Source organism: Quercus robur, chromosome 2 (genome assembly GCF_932294415.1).
Source record: "Quercus robur chromosome 2, dhQueRobu3.1, whole genome shotgun sequence".
Classification (NCBI taxonomy): Eukaryota; Viridiplantae; Streptophyta; class Magnoliopsida; order Fagales; family Fagaceae; genus Quercus; species Quercus robur.
Genome location: NC_065535.1, coordinates 65,935,847 through 65,959,345, shown reverse-complemented (window position 1 = coordinate 65,959,345; position 23,499 = coordinate 65,935,847). Strand labels below are relative to the sequence as shown.

General features: G+C 35.7%; 1 protein-coding gene and 1 long non-coding RNA gene across 2 annotated transcripts; one reads left to right on the top strand and one right to left on the bottom strand.

The window, feature by feature from the left end:
• Window positions 1–1,450: 1,450 nt before the first annotated feature.
• Window positions 1,451–2,922, top strand: LOC126714550 (NAC domain-containing protein 83-like). Its single transcript, XM_050414742.1, has 3 exons — window positions 1,451–1,830; window positions 2,107–2,366; window positions 2,530–2,922. The coding sequence occupies exons 1-3, from the start codon at window positions 1,647–1,649 to the stop codon at window positions 2,824–2,826; spliced, it is 741 nt and encodes a 246-aa protein (XP_050270699.1). The 5' UTR covers window positions 1,451–1,646; the 3' UTR covers window positions 2,827–2,922.
• A 2,096-nt stretch (window positions 2,923–5,018) lies between these two features.
• On the bottom strand, window positions 5,019–8,762 carry LOC126714549 (uncharacterized). Its single transcript, XR_007651624.1, has 2 exons — window positions 8,475–8,762; window positions 5,019–6,080 (listed from the first exon to the last, which is right to left on the bottom strand). It is a non-coding gene; the product is annotated as an uncharacterized LOC126714549 (long non-coding RNA).
• Between the last annotated feature and the right edge of the window lie 14,737 nt (window positions 8,763–23,499).

Sequence of the window (23,499 nt, the reverse complement as noted above, 5' to 3'; positions counted from 1 at the left end):
TACATTTAAAATTAAACACAATTTTTATCATAAAAATATAAATAATTAGTTAAATTAATTTTTTTTTAAAAGCAAACGTAATTACTCACATATTAAAATTCTTACCTAAATTTAATACTACTTATGATCATTTTGTTTCTAATTTTTAATAAGATAAAACGTGTAGTGATCTTTGGTGTATGGTGATTTTTATTGAGTATATGTGATTGTTTTTTTATTTTTTTTTTTATTTTACAGTTCATTAATATTAGATTCTTAGTATTTTGCATTCATTAACTCACTTAGCACAAAGATTAAAAAACTTAAATGGATAATTATGATGTGGTCCTCACATAAATTTAGACACATGGCAAAAAATTAGATTCTAATTTCAAATTCTAATTGAATTTTGTCTAAGTTTTACCTATTAATATATATATATATATATATATTATAAAAGGGTTGTGTTGACGGGCACTGTAAGGTGCCCGTTAACAACACATTTTCTAGCAACTTTTCAGACTTTTGGGCAGCTTTTGACAATTTTTTTGACAACTTTTTTCCTTCTTTTTAAGTGAAACCCAAAAAGGAAAATGTTAACAAGCACCGCCCATTATAAAATTATTATGTTTACAAAAATATAGTTATATGGTTGTATTCCTATTTTACAACCAAATGTATTGATAATAGATTATTATTCCATGACATTACATTCTATTCCTTATAATACAAATTACAATTCCTAAATTATCATTCAATCTAACAAATGTATCCTAAAAAGTGTTAGTTGAACTAACAAATCTAATGGGTAAAATATGTAACACCCTTAAGGTTTGGGCTAATACCAAATATAACAAAGGCTTTTAAAAAATATCCAATTTGCTCTCTAAGCATAAACGACATTTAAAACCGTTTGATAATTCCTTACTCCTCAAAGTCCTCTATTTCCTTCCAACAACTTGTCCTAACTACAAAGGTCTCATAACGACTGCATTATTGCAATTAAATGCGCGCGAGAGTGCATGAGTAACTAATGATATATAAATAACATCTAGATATGGATAAGGAAGCAGAAGGAGCAACAAATTTTATAACAGTATTAAGTGATGTTTGTGCTTATGAAACAAATCGGATATTTTTCAAAAATTTTGTTAGTACGTGTCATCCGCCCAAATCTCAAGGATAATTTTTCATTTTACCTAAAAATCAAAAATAAAAAATCAAACAAAGATACAAGTAAAAATATTTTTTTTTAAAATTGAAATTCAGGGTCAGCTAAAACGTGTACAAGGGGACATGCTCCTTGACGGAAAGCAGGGGTAAGTAGTAGCCGTTTTTCTGATGTCCCAAACACGTTTGTTAAAAAAACAACCCCGTCAAAGAAAAGCAATTTCCACATCCAAAGTCAAGGTTTTCGAGTTGGAATTGGAATTTCCTCTCACAAAACTCTGTATATAAGACAACCTTGTCTTTTCCCATTTTATAGACCAGTAAGGCCAGCCACACGTCTACCTTGCCTTCTCTTTCCTAAAACTTCTCTCTGTCTCAGTTGTTTGCATAACATTATGGTTTGCTTTCCTTCTTTCTAGCTCAACTTGGCTGAGATTTTAACTAAATTAGATTTTAAAAAAAAGTTTAGAGGAGTTGTGGTGAGGATAATATTGGACATGGGTCAGAGACCAAACTTTGTCATCCAAGGAGGGTTCAAATTGCCCATTGGGTACAGGTTCCATCCCACAGATGAAGAGCTTGTTGTTCACTATTTGAAGCGCAAGGTTTTTTCTATCCCATTCCCAGCTTCAGTCATTCCTGAGTTTGATGTTTTCCAGACAGATCCTTGGGGCCTGCCAGGTTTGTGAAAATCTCATTTGGTTCCAATTTTTTTCAATATCCTTAAATTTTTTTAGTTCCTAGTGTTGTTTGGCTCAGGAATATGAAAGATTCTGAGACTAAATTCACATGCCATATTACTGTATTTCATACAGTCACATTTATGTTATAAAGGGTTTTGAAGTTTACATGCTTGTGATTTAAAGCTCATGATTTTGTGACCATGGTTTTAGAAATGTTGGTCGAAAATTGAAAAAAGGGTTATCATTTTTTTTTCTTCCCTTTTCAATGTTTTAGGTGATTTAAATGAAAAAAGGTACTTCTTTAGCAGTAGAAAGAGTGTCAATGAAAACAAGAGCAAGAGAGCTGCTGGTTCTGGGTACTGGAAGCCTATTGGCAAAGCCAAGCAAATATTAGCTTCTGGGAGCAACCAAGCAGTCGGGATGAGAAAAGCTCTAATTTTTTGTGAAGGGAAGCGATCCTATGGAACTAAAACAAGATGGGTCATGCATGAATATCGTCTTGTGGACTCTGAGACAAACGCCTATTCGACCCAGGTATAAACATAGATGTAATTAGAATAGCTATATCAGATGGATTTGAGGGAAAATTATTACAATTTGAATGAAATTGTAAGGGTAGTACTAACCCCAGTTGCAAATATTACTCTAAGCTTAAGTTTTGTGAGTTTAATGATTTTGGTTTTGATTCCATATCCAGGTATCTGAGATTGAAAAGGAAGATTGGGTTATCTATTGTGTACTTAAAAGAAAGAAGAGAAATGAAAAACGAGGCGCTATTTCTCAGCCCTCTAAGAGAAAGAAAGTTCAGAGCTTGGAGGTGATTAGGCCAAGTTTTATGAATTGCAAGGTGGAAGAGAGCTCTGATTTAGGTCCTCCTCAACCTTCTTCATCTTGTTCAAGTGAAATCACTGATGTCCGTCCTAATGAGTTAGATCAGGAGGAAACAAGTTCCCATATTAGTTTTTCTTCATTTTCATGTATGAGAGAGGCTTAAAAACCTCATATAGAGAGAGGTCTGTATCGGGTATTCAACAGTTGACAGTTGTGCAACAAATGAGAATCGCCTAAAAGAAAAGAATTAGCATTTTAACTGTGTTTCAAAGGCTCAAGAGATTGTGTTCTGCAAGCAAATCCTTAATTATCAATTTAATAATGTTCCCTTCCATTATCTTTATTAATTTAATAAAATTCAAAGCAATCATAGTGAGTGGAAAAATGGTGGCACTGATGGTTGCTCAGAATCTAAGGTTTTATTATCAAAAGGCAAATGATTTTTGAGACAAAAGATGATCCAAAGTAATAAAAATAATGAAAGGAATAGATACAATAGGCATCCAAAGAAAGAAGTAAACAGGTTCTGTATTATCTAATCATGACTTTGTGAAAAGAAGCATGAACACAAACCAGAACACTTAGATGGTACTGCAAAAAAGCATCTGCACTGCACATGGGGGGTGCCTGATTCAAATCCATCTTTTCTTTTTGTTATTTGTTTTGTTCAATTATAAGAGCATCTGACAAATTCATCAGGAGCAGCATACATCTTTCAATATAAGAAGAACTCAATACCCCATTAACAAATACTTTCCCCTGACGAATCTTTATGACTTTTTTCGTTTAATGAATTAGTTTAAGCAACATAAAAAAAGCAAAGAGATTCTCAATGCGTTTCCAGTTGCTGTTAATTTCAAATCATTCTATATAAACAATGTGTTTTCTCCTAAAGAATGGTGTTGGTTGTGTTGGAGAAGGTAAAGATTTTTCTATGTACTTAGCTTGGACAATGCAATCCCTCGTGAAGGTTGAAAAAGATTCCTTTTGTCAACCAATGGAACCTAAGAGGAGAAACATCCATGGTTATTTTAGTAATCCAGCTAAGCTAAGTGAAGCAACATGAAAAATTCTTTTTGTAGGTCAAAATATTGTGAAAAGAAAAGGTATTGATCAGAATATTAGAAGCGTGCAATCTATTGCAAGTTGGATGACAAATACCTCACATGTATACAGTATATACTGCTGGATAGCATTAAGATTATATTCTAAACTTAAACGGGATGAGTTATTATCATTCGATATAAATCTTAAGATTCTTTTTATTCTCTGCAATCACGTGATTAAATTTAATTAAAAACTTATGCCTTATCGCATGTTTCACAATTGCTGAAGGGTTCCATTTCGAATTGTGAATTCATATAAATCATGTGTCCACCATTCACAATACCACTTTAACAATGTAAAAAATAGTGTGAAAAAAGCTGTGTTTGTAGCATTACTGTTCAAATAGGGATATATCAACTTATAGGATATCACAAACTTGTAACAACCACTTAATTTGGAAAATCTGGGAGTCGATGAACATTTAGGTATTTGTCTTGCTGAGCTATTTAGTAGTTTTGAGTGTGGAAGCCAAAGAAACTATGTGCTATTAACTTGAAACATTATGTAAGAGTAAAACTAACAACATTAAAAAAATAAATTGTTAACATAAAAAGGGTTATGTGTTTTAGAAAGAGAGGTTGACGTTTCTGTCATGAAGACTACAACATTAGAATATTGTTTGTATACTTGATGAAGTTGATGTTTCTGTCATGAAGCTAGCCACATTTTGCAACTTGCCACAACAGAAAGAAAGAAAGGGAGGTTCTTGTGCGTGTGTGGTTGGGCTAGAGGCAGAAAAACGGTGACCATGGTTTCTTGAAGCAGTGGTTTTAGCATCTTTGTTAAGGACTAAGGTATTACAATTCTGTACGTCACCTTTAGAGACGCAAAGAGGTAAAAAGAACTGGATTGTGAGTTTGGCGTAAATTGCTGACTTTTCTGGCTTAAACTTTTGTCAATGAAATTAATGGACCTTGAATCGAATCATTGAAAGATGTAACAACCAAATTAGTTAAAGGTGTGAGTCAGTTTTTTTTTTTTTTTTTTTTTTTTTTTTTTTTTTTTTTAGAAATTTTTCCATGTCTTGTATGGATCCTAGTATATATGAACACTTTAATAAAATATAACACAAAACTCTCACTTTTGTATGGTTTAAGAGAGGTCGTTGGTAAGCAGCCTTAATCTTAACACCTGATTAAAAAAAAGACAAAAGAAGAGAGACAAAACAAAATAGAGACTTTAGGAGTTATAATGACCGATATAAAGATAATCAAATTTGAAATTGAAAAGTTTGTGTGGTCCAAGAAGTAGATAGGAGTCATAGACAGTTATTTTATTTGGCTCAACGAGTACCACGAGAAACTCGTGTTAAAATAAGTACAACTTATTGAACTCCATTCAAATCTCAAATATTAGCAAAAGTACAATATAAGAAAAATTATCCAAGTCACTAATTTGATACAAGTCATACGATATACATACGTGTGTACAATTCATGAACCTGCCCAATACACGACTACAATATGACACTTTTTTGCTTCGATTCGTCAAGACATATTGGACAATATGTATCACAAATCATTCAATGCCAAATACCATGGTCACAATCATACCCAAAGGTATCTTTTTGTAGCTTTCTTCCACTCTACCAATCATCACAAGAAGAAACTTATTACCAGATTGTTGAATTCCCCCATTCTGTTAGTAAAGTCAGTTATATTGGTACACAACTGTGTGAATTGCAGCTACCAGGTTCGTTCTGTACCTGTAATGGTTGACTAAGAATTGCTACAACAGTAATGGGGAGAATTGCCCTATCTAAAGCTGGACAAGATAAAAGACTTTAAAAAGTGAACACAACGTAATCGCAGTATATTTTTACATTAAGCAGCTCCTACCAATTTGCAATAAGTAGCTAGATGATTTTTCACTGCTAGCAATCAAACGTTTCAACAATCAGACATTAGAAATCCAATCTGCAAATTGAGGAAATTTTGGTTCCTTCAAAATTCACATCATTGTCATAATGGTAACTTCATCCAGAAGTAATCACTAACTCCTTTTTGACATTTCCCTAGCAAGCCCTAAGCTGCATGGTCTATTTTTCAATTTTTTGTGCTTTATGTCAAAAAGTGGGAGACAATGAAGTTTTGTACAGAGTGACTAATTCTTTATACTTTCTAGAGATAATATGGATCTAGCTGCCCAAAACTTGAAATCAAAGGGCATTCTTTGTACTTATCTCGTGTACTCACTCACTTTGCAGGTTAAGACTGGGTGCTAATGCCATTTCTCTTTAATTCCAGCAGCACCAAAAACTGCAGTTTTCAATAGCGGTGGTTCTCCACATGCCCTCAGGACTGCTTCATTCTGTACAAGCATTATTAAGATATAAGATGAAACACCTTCTAATAAAGAGACAATCAAATACTGGAAAAAACACAAATGTTAAATAAAAGCAACTGAGCATTAAACAATTGATCATGTCTTATTCTGCACACTTATCCATGGGAACCCCACATGTCCACACCTCCAGGGAACCTCGTGTTGTGTTGTTATTTGATCTAGCACCTTGGCAAAATACTATTTTGTTGGACATTTTTTCTAAAGTTGTGTGGGTTTCGTGGGCTTGTCTTGTGCGATATACATTTATCCTAGCTCCAAATTACACACACATTGTCCCTGCTCCTACTGTGAAGGAACCCAAATGCCTTACCATTTTTGGGGAGACTCTAATTAATACCTTAATATAACATATAGGGACACTAATTAACAAAAAATCTTAAGGTTTATTTTTCCTAAGGGTTTGGCCCCAATTTTGATATTTAATTCCTCAAGTTCTTTACTTTTCTTTCAAGTGATACCTCCACTAACACATGTATAACCAAGAACAAGTAGTATATGAACCCATTAAAAGGAATGCCCTAAGCAAGTACACGAAACTCAGAGCATAAATTGAAATAAGATGACCTCAATGCAAGTATGCAACTGCAGGCATATCAAATTTAAGAATAATAATGAGAGTATACAACTAAATGAAGTGAAAAAAGTTAAGATTTAGATGCCCCAGGATGGTTGAAGCAATGCATGTAAAGCTACAATATAAGATCTACTGCATAAGGTTTTTTAATCTTGGTACAAGATTTGTTTCTGATGTTTTGGTTGATGGTCAGTGGCATTGGCCTCCTACCAAATCAGATAGTATGGTTTCCATTCAAGCAGGGCTTTTTACCAAATTAATTTGAAACATGAAGATTCTGTCAGGTGATTGCCTTCCACTTCAAGCCGGTAAACCTGCAACTCAGCTTGGAATGACATTAAGGGCAAGCATCAGCAAGTGGATTGGTACAGGTTGATTTGATTTAGTGCTAGAATCCCTATGCATTCCTTCATATTATGGCTTGCTATCAAGGATAGACTTTGTACTTGAGATGGACTAACCAGATGGGGAATATAATTGTGCAGATGCTGCAGAAGTTACTTGGAGTGCAGAGAACAGGATATTCTTTGAGTGCTTCTTCATTAATAGACATCTCTGTTAAAAGCTTTGAATGCTAAATAAAATCTTCTTCATTAGTATAGTGTGGAAAAAAGTTCTCTCTTTATGTCTTGCTAATAGACATCTCTGTTCTTAGCCTGACATTATGCCTTGAACTGCCCAAGAATTATAAGGAAAAAGCTTTAGAGTGCTGGTATGTAAATTTGCCTTTGCAACACTGTTTACCATATTTGGCTTCAAAGATGCGCAAGGGTTTATAACAAAGAGGTGAAAATTGAGCAAAAGTTATTGAAGGAGATCAAGGTGTTTTTTGAGCTCAAATTGGCGATTCAAGAATATTCACAAATTCTATTAGTAATAGAATCATCTTTTGTAATTGGAGAGTAGCTATGACTGTACTTAGCTAGCAGCTTTCTGGTGGTTTTTTTTGTTGTAGCATTACTTCTGCTTGTTTTCCATGAGCCTTTATACTAAATGTTACTATATTCTTTTTTGCAATAATAATCTCTCAGTTTTATAAATAAATAAATAAAAATCCAATATCAAATCATTTGAAGTAAAACATTCAAAGTTTCAAACCAATGCAGCATCTTCACCCTCAAACTAAAAGAGTGAAAAATCATACTATTTAACTATCTGAATCTGCTATTAACAGTAGAAAATAAGAGCTAAAATCTCCTCAGCAAACCACATTTTTGACTACTAAATGAATATACACAATAAAAACATAAAATTGTATGGTCCATCTCCAATTACCCATCAAGGCAATTGCAGTGTGAATTAACATATAATACTTCATTCAGTGTTCTTGCAAAACGCATCCTCTGTATCAACTACTATGAATGGAAAACCTTAAAGTTCACCAAAATTAACGAAAACAAAGTCCAAGTCTTACATTAACAATATATTAGTATTATACAAACACACACACCTAAAATAAACAAAGTCAACTACAATGCCCTACTTATTTTTATCATAGTTCCAACTTTTGACATGAACTCCAGACTATCCAAATTTGTAAATATGGGTAATTGATTTTTCAAGCAAACTATCTATTGGTAAAAATCCTAGTTAATAAGTTTGCTCCCACATAAGCCAATGCTCTTCTACTTAGGAATTGGAATTCATGAATAACAGAATTTCTAGAGTTCAGAATTTAACAAACATAATTCCCTCACTGTTTATATTATAATATATAGAGAGAGAGAGAGAGAGAAGACTGGCAAGCCCTGAGAAGCTTGTTGGTCACTTCTAATAAGACATACCCAAATCGTGTTTCTTGAGTCTTGACTTTCTTCACTATCTCCATCGCTCTGAGAAAGTCTCAGCCCCCAAAACGCCTTTTTTTTTTCTTTTTTTCATTTGCTCTGTCCTCTGTGTCTCTCGGTTTCACTCTCTTGCAAAGACGACAAACAAAATTGCAAAAAATACTGTGCTACAAGTCGTTTTTCCCAAAACAAAATTGTGCTACGTCCTACATGTTGTGAGGACAACACTTCTATAGACAAGACAAACAAGTCGGGTTGAGCGACTTGGGATTTGACCTAATCATGTACAGGTCGCCCTAAAATGGATTACAAAATGTATGACTCTATTCTTATCGAGTATTAAGGTCAAAGGTTCATTAGTCTAATTATTTCACAAAAATAAAGAAAATTTAGAAGTGATAGACCAACTTTCAACTTCCAATGCACTTGTTTAATGCAATAGTAATCCATGGAAATACTAGGGCTGTCCATGGCTCGGGCAGGTCGGGTTTGTGCTCAACCCGCCGCCGACCCGACCTGATCGGGTGGAGTCTGCCATCAACCCGCCGCCGACCGAGAAACTGATCAGATCGGGCGGTTCAGACATCCAGTTGGTTTCGAGCGGGTCGGTCGGAGTCAAGATCTGAGGTTCCGGCGAGAAAACGGCGAAAAGTCAGTGAGATTTCGCCAGATCTGGAAGAAATCTCACCTGATTCGATGAGATTTCACTAGATTTGGACGAAAAATCATTAGATCTACTTGATAAGTCGTCGAAATATGAAAATTTGTTGCCAGAATCTGAAAATTTGAAGTCGGAATCCGGAAATTTGAGACCGAAATCTGGAAAATATCACCGAATTTTGGAAATCTCGCTTGAATCTAGGAAAAACTCACCGGAATCTGGAAATTTTGGCTGGAAATTCTTAAACATCGGTCGGATCAGATTTTTCGGGTTTTGGGAGAGGAAAACCAAGACCGACTCGCTGGAGTCGGTTTTTGGAAAAAATGATCCGCCACCGACCGGTGACTTGATTGGGTCGGCTGGTTTCGGATCGGTCGCCGGTCGGATCCTCCGGGTGGGTCGGGTTTCGGATGGGTCTGGACAGGCCTATTATCGAGTATTAAGGTCAAAGGTTCATTAGTCTAATTATTTCACAAAAATAAAGAAAATTTAGAAGTGATAGACCAACTTTCAACTTCCAATGCACTTGTTTAATGCAATAGTAATCCATGGAAATAAAATCTAATCACCTAAACAAACTAAATGTACAGAGTTTTAAGAATAAAATGTGAAAATCTATAATAAATTTATGAAAACCACTCAATCTACTTATTAATGCTAGTAGTAGATCCAACGTTGAAAATATTACTGTAAGGACTCAATTTCTAACGATCCCCAAGGAGTATTGGGTTCGAACGTTAAAGGCCCAAACAATAAAATTTGTAGAGAGTGGGCTAAAAGGCTAGGCCTTGGTTATCGGACAATAGTTAGTTATGGTGTTCATAATGATTACACAGAGATGGACTGAGCTTGTCCAAGAAGACTTTCTCCTCGGCACGGCTTGAGTGGCTCCGGTCCTTGGACCTTGTTCGAGGAGCTTAATGTTCTTATTATTCTTTTTGTGTTAGGGTTCAATGGCCCCGGAGACAACCTGCCTCCCTTCTCCTTTCTGGCTGCTTCCTCCTCCTTTTATACTAGCTTTTCCCCTCTCTCAAACGTCCACGTGTAGGTTCGGCTTTTTAGAGCTGATACTTGTTTTGTCAGCCCATACCCAAAGTGGTTGGGAGTGGTTGTAAAAGCTGAAGAGCATGGCCCTGTCAGGCGCAGAGTACTTAATTGCAGTATTGGCAGCCTTTCCCTTGAACCACTCCTACACTGTACTCGCCCTTTCTTCTGGGAGCGCTTTGGGGGCTGCCTTTGATGGCGTGCCATTCTTTCCTTCTAAGTTTTGGGATTCCGAGGATAGGATCATCCTCGGCTACACCTGTAGGCCATTTGGACTTTCGTTGCACGTCCTCAACAACGTCTCTCCTCGGCTCGGGCCTTGTGCCCTAATGTAAAGTGGGTCGGGATCACAAATTCTCTGGCCCCATAATAGTCCCTCAAAATCTTGTTGTTCGGCCCCTCGGACGGAGAGGAAGGTTTTGGTGATGTCGGGCCTATGTCACGGCTTGCCAAGTCTTATGCTTCATCAATGCCGGAGCCTCTTCGTTTGCCTGAGACACGCTCCTGGTTATGAGAAATTCTTTTAGTTTTACTTACGCCGCGTTCTTACCATTTCGGTGCACGAGGCGCGTCTTTAATAAGGTCTCTTTACGAGGCGACGCAAATCCAACGGCTAAAGACGGCTTTGGGAATTGAGCGGGACTTGTCTCGTTTGTAGTTTTTCTTGGAGATTTGTACAGATTAAATGCCGCTAGGCTTGCCCCCATATAAGAAGCACGGTGGGGGGTCATTTCCTTTATTTGTAGACCCTTTAAGCTTTTCAAGTCCCTAACCCTCCAGTTGTGCCGATAGTCCCCATTACCAATGTGACTGAGCCTTAGGGGGTGATATGGTCAAGGCCAGGATGAGGGTGAAGGGACCACACCCTCTCCAGAAGCCTTGGGTTTCTTCGAGACTCAAGATGGCCTGGTCAGGGTAAGGGAGACAAAGACTCAAGACACTTCTTCCCCTTAATAAGGCAAGAAATGAGCCTCTTCTTCCTTCAGCCAAAATCAGAAGCAGGTGGAGGTCGCATCAGATTTTTGGTGCGACAACACTGAGATTTCTCATCGTCGGTACCATCCGTTCTCGCTCGATTGCTGCTAATATGATACTTGCTTGATTGCAGTCGAAGCTAGTACGGGGATTTGGCATCCCCGCTTCTTCCTCTCTTCCATCACTAGTGCCACCTAGGTGCCTCCGCTTCTTCTTCTCTTCCATCACTGGTGCCACCTAGGTGCCTCTGCTTTTTCTTCTCTTCCATCACTGGTGCCACCCAGGTGCCTCTGCTTTTTCTTCTCTTCCATCACTGGTGCCATCCGGACGTGCTTAGTCGCTGCTAGAGCAAGATTGAAGGATTCATCGTTCCTATGTATCTTTTTTTTTTTTTTTTTTTTTTTTCTTACTTATGTAGTTAACTTTTGGTATAGGCTTGTTTAAGCCCCTTATTGTACGCTGTACTACTTCCCTGTCCAATAAAAGATGACTTTATCCCATTTTGCGTGTTCTTTCTTTTCTGCAATAATTATTTTGTGAATGGATGTGCTGGTGCCCTTTTCTTTCGAACAGTACTTAGGGCTGATGCCATTGTTAACAAAGAGTTATCACTTTGAACTTATTAAAACTGACGGGCCAACAATGCCAACTTCAAGTGGGTTAACCATATGAGACTAACTGGGATAATAGCTGAATGTTCTGCATCGCATATAGGGTGATCACTCGAGGACGTGTAACCTAAAATGAACTGTCCAAGGGGGTCACCGGGCACTGGGGTACTTTGCCACGTTTCAGACGATATTTATAGCCTTAACTTGTTTTGGGCACCCGGCCCGAGGACCGAGGTATGACTGTACCGGGTCTAAACACTCGGTTGTGCTAGTTTACTTAGAGTTGGGGATCCAAGGACCGCGCAGGATCTCCATTCTGTCTAGGACTTAAACCTTTCTTGATGTAGTTAGTTTCCCGTAGGTTTGAGTCCGAGGACTATGCAAGACCTAGGCTCTATCCAAAACTTATATTTTCTTGAAGTAGTTGGTTTCCCCATAGGTTTGAGTCCGAGGACCATGCAAGACCTTGGTTTTGTCCAAAACTTATATTATTATTTTTTTTTTTGAAGTAGTTGGTTTTCCCATAGGTTTGAGTCCGAGGACCATGCAAGACCTTGGTTCTGTCCAAAACTTTTTTTTTTCTTGAAGTAGTTGGTTTCCCCATAGGTTTGAGTCCGAGGACCATGCAAGACCTTGGTTCTGTCCAAAACTTATATTTTCTTGAAGTAGTTGGTTTCCCCATAGGTTTAAGTCCGAGAACCATGCAAGACCTTGGTTCTGTCCAAAACTTATATTTTCTTGAAGTAGTTGGTTTCCCCATAAGTTTGAGTCCGAGGACCATGCAAGACCTTGGTTCTGTCCAAAACTTTTTTTTTTCTTGAAGTAGTTGGTTTCCCAATAGGTTTGAGTCCGAGGACCATGCAAGACCTTGGTTCTGTCCAAAACTTATATTTTCTTGAAGTAGTTGGTTTCCCCATAGGTTTGAGTCCGAGGACATGCAAGACCTTGGTTCTGTCTAGCACTTTCTTTTTGTAGTGGTTGGTTTCCCCATAGGTTTGAGTCCGAGGACCATGCAAGACCTTAGTTCTGTCCAACACTTTCTTTTTGTGGTCTCTCGGGGATTAGCCCCTTTGCATGTGTATGGGGTATAAACTTGATGTTAGAAGCCCCTAGAACTGCCCGTGTCACTGGCGCTTCGAAGTGTAGCCTTGAATGGAAGCTGTGTTAGGGCAACAACCGCATGCTGCTGGAAATGATGGAGGGGCTTTCGCATAGCTTGCACCACTGCCAAAGTTATTTCTTTCGAGGGACCCTTGTTGACAGGGGCTTGATCCTACCATGACTAACCGCCGCCTGTGCCAATGCACAAGCCTCCCCACAGACGGCGCCAATTGTAAGGACTCAATTTGTAACGATCCCCAAGGAGTATTGGGTTCGAACATTAAAGGCCCAAACAATAAAATTTGTAGAGAGTGGGCTAAAAGGCTAGGTCTTGGCTATTGGACAATAGTTAGTCATGGTGTTCATGATGATTACACAGAGATGGACTGACCTTGTCCAAGAAGACTTTCTCCTCGGCACGGCCTGAGTGGCTCCGATCCTTGGACCTTGTTCGAGGAGCTTAATGTTCTTATTATTCTTTTTGTGTTAGGGTTCAATGGTCCCGGAGACGATCTGCCTCCCTCCTCCTTTCTGGCTGCTTCCTCCTCCTTTTATACTAGTTTTTCCCCTCTCTCAAACGTCTACGTGTAGGTTCAGTTTTTTAGGACTGATACTTGTCTTGTCAGCCCATACCCAAAGTGGTTGGGGGTGGTTGTAAAAGTTGAAGAGCATGGCCCTGTCAAGCGCAGAGTACTTAATTGCAGTATTGGCAGCCTTTCCCTTGAACCGCTCCTACACTGTACTCGCCCTTTCTTCTGGGAGCGCTCTGGGGGCTGTCTTTGACGGCATGCCATTCTTTCCTTCTAAGTTTTGGGATTCCGAGGACAGGATCGTTCTCGGCTACACCTTTAGGCCATTTGGACTTTCGTTGCACGTCCTCGGCAACGTCTCTCCTTGGCTCGGGCCTTGGGCCCTAATGTAAAGTGGGCCGGGATCACAAATTCTCTGGGCCCACAATTACTATCTAGGAATTACACCTCAAGTTGTCTAGGAAGTTTGTCAGTATTTTTGTCTACAATAAAGAAATTTAATACTATGATTTTAGTATACAATATAATTGGATCCATAAAAAATTAACTTTTGAATTTTTGAGTATAATTATTTATTAAAAAAAAAAGGATTTGCTATTACCTTCAAGTCATTATAGTCAACTTTGAGTAAAAATAAAATTACAATAAACAAAATCAAACAAGTTTGGATAAATCAAAATCAAACAAATATGGAAATACAATAACTAAATAACCCAGAAAGAGGAGAATTGAGAGGATGAAAAAAATGCAAATAGAAAAAGGAGAATTTACCCCCCAAAAATACAAGTCAATCCATGTGACTCGTGGGTCAAGTCAACTTGCCCTGACTCGCCATTTTAGTGGTTCAAGTATGAGTTGACCCATTTTCCATGGGTTCAAAAAATCCTACTTGAAGATTTGGTCTGAAATACTCTCCTTGAAGATGATAAAGAAGTGTGACAAAAAAAGAAAGGTGATAAAGGTTACTAATTAGAGACGTGGTTCAAGTAACATAACTTGAAGATTATATTGAACTATGACCAAAGAGAAAGCCAATAAAGGAGGCTATTGATCATTATGGTTCATGATACTCGACCAAGATGGTTGAGGATGCCTAATTAGAAGGAAAGTTCAAGGTTAAATGTATAATAAAGAGGGACGTGCCCATTGAATGTAGTTGAAATTGACAATATTGTCTTATCATAATATATCAAATTTTAGAAAGACACATATAAAGTTGTCAAGTCCTACCCACAAAACGGAATAAATCAAATTGAACGTGAAGAGTTGCTTATAGCAATGGTGAAAGAGATAATCTTGATCTAGCAGTTTAAGATATGAACTAATAAAGGCCAAAGAAGTCCACTAGCTACGATATTTAATGGAGGTCATGTAGGGCTAACTTTTAAATTTTTAACATCGTATTAGAAAAGATAAAAAATAATTATTTAATACCATGTTAGAAAGTTGAGACATTTCTTTAGTACAATAACCAAGTGTATGAGATAATATGAAAGAACAAAATCAAGAAGGTAGTGAGAGAGAGTGTGTGTTAAAGTATAGTTGGGTACATCTAAATTCCAATTAGCAGAGAATGTGCAACAAACGTTGCCGTTTTAGTTGGGGCCCAAGCCAAGTTCTAAATGATGATTCGTTCTAAAAAAGATATCGTGTATCCTCAATTATCTCAACAACTTCCCAAATGCACATTGCAAATCTCTGTGTTTTTTTCCTCCTTCCATAACTGATTTTGTGTCTCCCTCAACAAAAACTTAAGGTTGTTGTTTCTTATAGTGACAGTAATATAAATATTTGTTTCTTAACGCCAATGGTCCTTGGTGTTATGGTTATATACATGAAATATATATGATTGCTAGCATAGCATGGATCTTCCTTCTTAACCAAATGGAGAATCGTTATAAACCAGTAATTAAAGGTGAACAAAAAACTTATTTTTAGCTCTCATTATAACATAATGGGACTAAATTAAGTCCAGAGTTAGTGTTTGTTGACAACTGAGACCAAATATAGTGTTTTGTTTACATGTCAAGATTTCAGTGCAGACTTTCAAAGGACAAGAGAGGAGGAGACAAATGGATAAGAGGTTGCCAATAGAAGTGTAGGGTTCTCAATGCCTCCAACTATTAATTAGCAAAGTGATTGTAAAATTGAAACATATCGCTTCCATGGCTACATATCAACCTAAATATGCAACCCTCGTCGCATCCCTTGCTTATTTCTGCAGGGAAGTTTTTTCCTTCTTCTTCTTCTACATATATGTAACACTAAAAAAAGCTAGGGGACACTTCAGACTTTTTTTTTGTCTCTGTGCAAAATATAAATGATAGCACTTTCGTCTGCTCCATCTTGATCTCTTCTTTCATGTCACTACTCCTCAATGGGTTGCGGCATGTCAAAGTATGATCCTGAAGACTCGGTGCTCTTTTGCGAATTCAATCCGCGTCAAAATAATCTTCGCCCCATTGATCAGGATGCTTGTTCTGATAATAAGGCTGATCATCATTGCCAAAACAGCATTACTTCGCCGGCAAAGGAGAATGACAGAGGGTTGGAGACAAAAGAGTTGGAAACCGAAAAGGAGCCCGGAAAGAAGGTGTCAACAGCAAAAGCCGTGCCTGAGGAGGAGGGTCTTCACCATGAAGAGATTGAGGTGAGCAGACAGAATCATGAAGAAGAAGAAGAGGAGGAAAATGAGCTTTTCAATGAGAGGGAAGATAGTATAACTGCTCCAGCATCGCCAAGTTTTAGGGACTGCTTAATTGGTCCAGGATCGCCAAGTTTTAGGCTGTACTGCCGGGATTCTGACCCCAAGGGTAGCAGCAAGAATGATGGTGAGTAGTAACAATGTGCGTGTTGACAATTTCAACTAGCTAACTCCTTTGATTTCTAAGAAAACGTATAGTTTTTTGCCATTCAATAAAGAATTGATATTCAAATCTCATCTATACAAAAAATAACCTATTGGTATTTTAATCAAATAATAAAACACATTAATCTTCATAAAATGCATGCTATATGGTTTCAAATATGATTGTTTCTGTAAAAGAACAAACACACACATATATATATATATATATATATATATATATAAATTCGTTCGTTCATGCATAATGTGATTCTTCTTTCCTGAAATCATGAAATAGAAAAAGAATTCATGAAAAATTAGGTAATTCTTTACCCAAAAAAAAAAATCATTTTAATACATGATAGTTCATTGATGACACATTTTGCATTTTGTACGTGCTATATATATATATATATATATATATATATAAATAAGCATGCAGAGTAAGATCGTAAGATATTCGAGAATCAATGCAATTGCCATACGTAGGCTGATAAAGAGAGATTGATGATGAAATGATTAAAGAAAACGTGTTTAGAATATTTTCTTTTCTTTTATATTGTGAATTTCATATATGGAGAAATTGTTTTAGCCTGGATATTATAAGATAAAATCGACTGGAAGTATTTGCATGACGTTTACTTTTTCTCATTCAAAAAGTCAAAAAGAAAGACCTTAAATTGCGAAGTTTTATGTTGAAAGGGAAATGGCATATATCTTGTTGCCAATTGCATATGATAGGCCAAACCCATGCATATTATTTCTTTGCAAAGCATGCATTGATCCACCAATATAATATAGTATAAGCTTTTACAAACCAAAATGAATTCGACTAGTTACCAACCCAAAAAAAAAAAAAAAAAAAAAAAAATTGTTGCATGCACTAAGAGCATCCACAGCAGTGGAGCTATTTTTTTAACTATTTGACACCACAAAAAGTCATTTTATCTATTTTACATTTTTTCATACTCATTTTACAAAATATCCTGCAGCAGTGGATTTATTTTAGCTTTCAATACAATAAAATAATATAAACATTACAATAAAATAATATATCTATTACAATAAAATAATACACCCCACTGCACAAAAAAAAAAAAAACCCCAGCCACCTCCATTGCCACCCACAACCCACAACCACCTCCACTGTCCACAGGCCACCATTAACACAACCTAAATCCATCAAATTTGCAACAAAATCATCTCAAAAACCAACCAAAATCACACATAAAAACAACCCAAATTCAACAAACTCACAAATCCAACAACAAAAAAACCCAGGAACAACCAACAAAAAAAACCCACACCACCGCCACAGCCAACAACAACCGCCCACAGTAATGGCTTGGGACAACCCACCACCACCACCACAAACACAACCCACGAACACAACCCAATCAACAACCCACCTCAACAACCACCACCCACAACTCTGATTTAAAAAAAAAAAAAAAAAAAAAAACCCACCACTAGTAGGCTTGGGTCGCCGACAGCTTGGGACTTGTGTTGACAACGGCTTAGGACTTGGGTCACTGGCGGCTTGGCAGGCAGTGGCTAAGGAGTGGTGAGGAGTTGGAGGAAGAAAGAAATAAAAAAATGAAGGTGGAGAAGAGAAGGGCTGGGTTCAGTGAAGAAGAAAGGTGAAGTAGCTAGAAAAAATAGAGAAAAAATGGCTGGAGGAAGGAACAAAAAAAAAAAAAAAAATGAAAGGGAGAAGTGCTGGGTTTGGTTCGGTGAAAAAGAAAGAGAAAAGAAAGAAGGAGAGAGAAAAGATTAATTTAATAAAAGAAGAGAGAGAAAACAATTAAAAAATATATATATATATATATATTTTTTTTTTTGCCTTTGAGCTACATCTATCTTTAGATGTGCACTGTAGCTGAGAAGTTAAATTTTTAGCTTTACCTCCACTACTGCAGCTCTTTTTTTGTGATTAATAGCTATATTTTTGGCAATATACCTATTTAGCACCATTGCTGTAAGTAGGGGTGTCTACGAGTCGGGCCGGGTCGGGTTTTTGCTCGAACCAGACCCGACCCGAAACTTTCGAGTGAGTCAAAATAGAACCAGAAACCGACCCGGAATGCTAGTCGGATCGGCCGGTTCAGGTCGCGTTAGGTTTTTGAGTTCATCAGTCGGTTTCGGTTTTTATCTCCGATGTCATTATTTTGGCCGGATCTGTCGAGATCTGGCCAATATTTGGCCGGATCTATTGAGATCTGGCCAGATCACGACAAGATCTCGCCAGATCTCAACGAGATCTCGCCGGATCTCGTCGGATCTGGACTAGATCTCAATGAGATTTTGCCGGATCTCGGCCAATCTGATGGGTTTCAAGTAAATTTTCGCCTGATAGCTTCAAATATCGCCGGATTTTGTATGTTTTCGTCGAAGAACCTTCGAATATCGCTGGAAGTTTCTAGGTTTATGATTGGGTCGGGTTGCTCGGATTTTGGGAGAGGAAAACCGCCAACCGACCCGAAGGCGTCGGGTTTCGTGGGCGGCGACCCGCCACCGACCGTCGGAGTGTCGGTTTGGGCGGTTTTCGATTCAGGCTCGGGCGGGTTGGTCGGGTATATGGGTTGGGTGGACAGTCTTAGTTGTGAGTGCTCTAATGGAGTAATGTTTTTTTTTTTTTTTTTTTTAAAGGAAGAACATGTACTTAAGGTTTTAAAGGCATTTTTAAAAGGTAGGCAATGTTTGTGCAGATAATGGTGATGAAGCAAAAGGTGAAAGCGAGTCACGAAAGGAATCAAGTCTGGATTTTGACAAGGTAAATAAAAAATACAAGCATACAACTATGACTAATAAACTACAGGGAAAAAAAGAAAAAGAACTAAACAGAACAGAATTAAACAAATTTTTAAGTAATATTTACATATTCCCATGTTTGGGAATTTTATGAGAGCCAATGAAATAGTAAGGAAATGTCTATAAATATTAAAAAAAAAAATATATATATATATATATATATATTCATGGGAATATGTCCATTTCATTTGTCTATACTCTATATTCATTTCTCTTAAAAGTGAAATGGACTAACTAACTCATTTTCCTTCTTAATTAATAGGATTACATATTTATCCTCATTCCTTTACAGCAGAAATTAAGAAAAATGAAATGAACATTCTAGTCAATGTATATATTTATTTTCTTTCATTCAAATTCTTTTTTCTTTTTAATTACTCTCAAACACACTAGATAGAGCAGCTTAAGGCTCTTCTTGGCTTTCTAATTTCTAGCAAGGCTTGAAAAATTAGAATAGACATAAAATATTGTAGAAAAAATTGCTTGTACTAATTTAAAGGAAAATATAGTTGAACTTGGAAAAATTCAATTTGGAAGTCGAATTTTTTTTTAATTTCTTAATTGATGCTGCATGAGGTACAAAGTTGAGACATTAAACTAACTTGATATTCAATTGTATACCAATTGAAAACTATGCATTAGAAGTATGAAGAAAACATGGATTCTAAAAAAATAGTAAAATTGTTTGTTGCGAATAAAGGATTTGTAATTGAATCCTAACTACCCAAAAAGAAATGTATTGGTGTGTCTTAGTATGATGGTAAAGAATAATAATTATGAAATGGACGCTTTGAGTTTAAATTTTATCATACCTAGCTATAAAAAATAAAATATAAAAAAATAAGAAAAAAAAAAGTAATGAAGAAAGCTATTGTTTGATAGAGTCTCTCTCCCGTGTTTATGAAGCTAAAGAAATTAAAATACGTACTATATGTGTCATGAGCTTGTTCTTATAGATAAGGATCATGATTCAATTATAAAATTGTAAATTTTTTAATCAGACTACTAGCTAATAGACGCTTTAAATCCAAATTAAGGTTATGTGAGATGTTACAACATATATAAAATGATATAGTTATTCTACAATATTCATAATCGTTGTATAGTTCATATCTACAGTTAATGTCTTGTTACTTCTGTTCTTTTTTATCAGGGTTCCAGAACCAAAGTAGCCAAGAAAAAGAGAAAAGGAAGAAGATTACTAAAGAATATCTTACACAATGGCCGACCAGCAGGGGCAAAATAAAATTCTTTAATGTGTCATGCCTTATGATGGTAGCAAATCAAAGACAAAGGCATTAATCTATTCCCTTCATCAGCTTAATTATATATATATCTTCTTCATGAATTTCTCTGTTCTTGAAGAATAGGAAACAACTATCATTTTTATTGTTTTATTTATTTATTAGGTATAAATTTGATTACCATGTTGTTGAGCTAGACCATTCTAAATGCTTTGTATATATAGTTATATATATACTGCCATTTTGTGCTCTGTATTCCATTGCAGCTCAACTTATATAGTTTATTGTACCATGCAGCTTAATTTCTCTCTCTTTTTTTGTCTTTTTGGGCTCAAGAAATATTAGTCTTATATATTTATCTTGATCCTAAAATTTGATCACTTCAATATAGTGTCACGTCATGTGTACGTGGTCTTTAGTCATCTCCTAAAGAAAATATCCTTATATACGTACAACTGTTATATCATAAAAATTGTGGCAAGCTTTTGCATGCGTCTTATTGTGGTTAATAGAGGAATAGTGCAGAAAACGAAGACTTAAGGCAGAGAAAAAACCCTATCTTACCGGGCACCGACTAATAATGTTTTAAGGGACATAATAGATAGCTTAGCCTATACTTCAAAAGGGCGGCTTTAATTGAAAACGGCTGCTCCATATTGTGTCGTCATTCTCAGAATTCAAGGAAATGCCTTTTTGACTGAATAAATTGTCTTCATTCAGACAAGAATTTCTTCTAATTCAAATTATTCGATTACTCAAAAGTCTTAAAACTCATGTAGCACATAGTTGATTAAAGAAAAAAGATGAAAAGATGTCTCTCTCTCGTGTATCTTAAATTTCCTGGTTTCTTCACCAAGGTAAAGATAAAAGAAAAAGAAAGCAAAGATTACTCGTGCTTCTTGGTGAAGTTTCTAATTAATTGGACTAATAAGGACACCCAACGTACACTTTTTCAAGTCTTCCACACAATGTATTACTCTTTAGTCTTTAGGTTAAAAGGATAGAAGGACGACCAATTTGTGAAATATTGTGTGTGAATGTGATCATAACTAAACTTATTTATTAAAAAAATAAATCTATGTTTAAGGGATTTTGACTAGAATAGGAGTCTGCAGTCTGCATACACACCTTCAAGTGGGTTTAATCATAACTTAACCTTGACCCGTAAACTAACATCATGCTTTAATGAATCAAACTTAGGACATTACTTAACCAAATTCACATTAGAATAAGCTTTTGTTGCTAAACCATCAATATTAACGGTAGCTTAAGAATTTGTTTGGATACCGCATATTGTTGAAAACTGAAAACACTATAACAAAATAATTTTTAAATGTATGAATAGTGTCGTGGAACCCATTTTAAAAAAAAAAAAATTGCTAAAATCTATACTTGCGGGTCCCGTAAACAGTGCATGGAACCCACACAAAAAACGCCAGACACAGAAAACTTTCATTTCAGTGCAATCCAAATGTAGGCTAAAAGTTAAACCTGCCCTTCCCATCAAAACTATCAATTTCAAAAGAGAGAAAATTCTCGCTAACAACCATGAATGATCTTATTAGCCATCTCCTACTTATATAGTAGGGTGTGTGCAGCATCATCAAGGCGGCCCTAGACATTTTGAGGCCTTAGGTGAGAACTAAAATGAGGTCTTCTTCGACTCCACTTAAAATTCTTACAAAATAGGGGACCCTCTTACTAATCTATGTCTTCATAACAAACTTATCCAATTTTTTTAAAAGAAAATTATGATACTATACTAAAAAAAATAATAAAAAAAAAACCTCATTGCACGTGCACTTTGATGAGGCTAGTTTATACACATTAAAGTAATTAATATTACTTTTTACTATAATTAATAGATAAATTGTATAGATTAATAAATATAATGTGTTAATTATATTTTTTTTAAAATAGTGTTTTATAATATTCAAAATAAGTGGTCAAAATTTTTTTTTTTTAAAGAACAAATTTGGTAAATAAAACTACATTTCTAGAACCTTCATTTCAAATTATTTTTCTCATTTCCAAGCTCCCATCCACGTGGCCACCTCAGCTCCTCAACTTTCCCATTACATTTATTATCTCATATATTTATTTATTACTTCTTTACAGTTTAGTAAGTTTACGATGTTTTTTTCTTCTCAGTTCTTCATACTCTCAACTTTGTCTTTGTCTTCTTTCTTCTCAATTCTTCTTTCTTTAGAGGTTAAGGATGATATTTTTGGGATAATTGATTTTGTTTAGACCAAAGAATTTTTTGAGATACCAATATTTATAAGGATGTTCCAGACTTTTTGTTCTTTGGTCAAAAAAATGTATTAGATTTTTTGGAGTTTCATCTAAAACTATTTTTTTTTTTTTTTTATTTCTACTACTCCTTCTTTTTCAAAGTTTTGGGGCCCCCTTCTACTTGGGGACTTTAGGCAATGGCCTAATTAGCTTAGTGGAAGGACCGGCCTAAGCATCATGCCATCCTTTAATTTTTTTTCTTTTTATTTCCTTTTTAATGAAAAGCATCATTTTTTTTATTAATGTAAGATAGACCATGAATATTATTAATGTTTTCTTCAAATATTCAACAATATAATAAATAAATATTTAAATTATTTTTTATAATTGGTAACACATTTACTTATAACATAGTAAAATTTTTAATTTCCCTAATTTTCATGTCGGATTATAATGTTGCCTGAGTTCATTAAGACTGTTTAAATTTGTTGTCAAACTGTTTAAATTTGGTAATTAAAGTATCAAAAAGAGGATTTATGTCAAAGATGTATGACTTTTACGTACACTCCTCAACCAATATGACAGAAAGGCCACCACCATACTTTACCACGTTGATGAACCAAAATCCACCCAATTAGTTTGACTGAAACTAAATTTATTATTATTATTATTATTATTATTATTATTATTATTATTGTACCAATAGTTTGAAGAGATTTATTATGAATGTCTTTATTGAAAATACCAAAAAATTTACTACAATAAACTTACAAACTGACGTGTCACTAAAAGATTCAATTCAAATATTCATCTATAAAGTGATTGAAATTCACCAATCACATTAATTGTCACACCAAATTGTAAAGTTTAGATGATAAAACATAAAACTTGTGATATTTTTAGCATTTTCTTTATTATTTAGTGGAATTGACAAATTCTCTTTATGAAGAGAATTAAGGTTTGAA

Bases quoted from the DNA above. Each gene is read 5' to 3' on its own strand.
- LOC126714550 (XM_050414742.1), top strand. From the start codon at position 1,647: ATGGGTCAGAGACCAAACTTTGTCATCCAAGGAGGGTTCAAATTGCCC. The intron at 1,831-2,106 runs GTTTGTGAAAAT...TCAATGTTTTAG, and splicing joins AGATCCTTGGGGCCTGCCAG to GTGATTTAAATGAAAAAAGG. The intron at 2,367-2,529 runs GTATAAACATAG...TTCCATATCCAG, and splicing joins CAAACGCCTATTCGACCCAG to GTATCTGAGATTGAAAAGGA.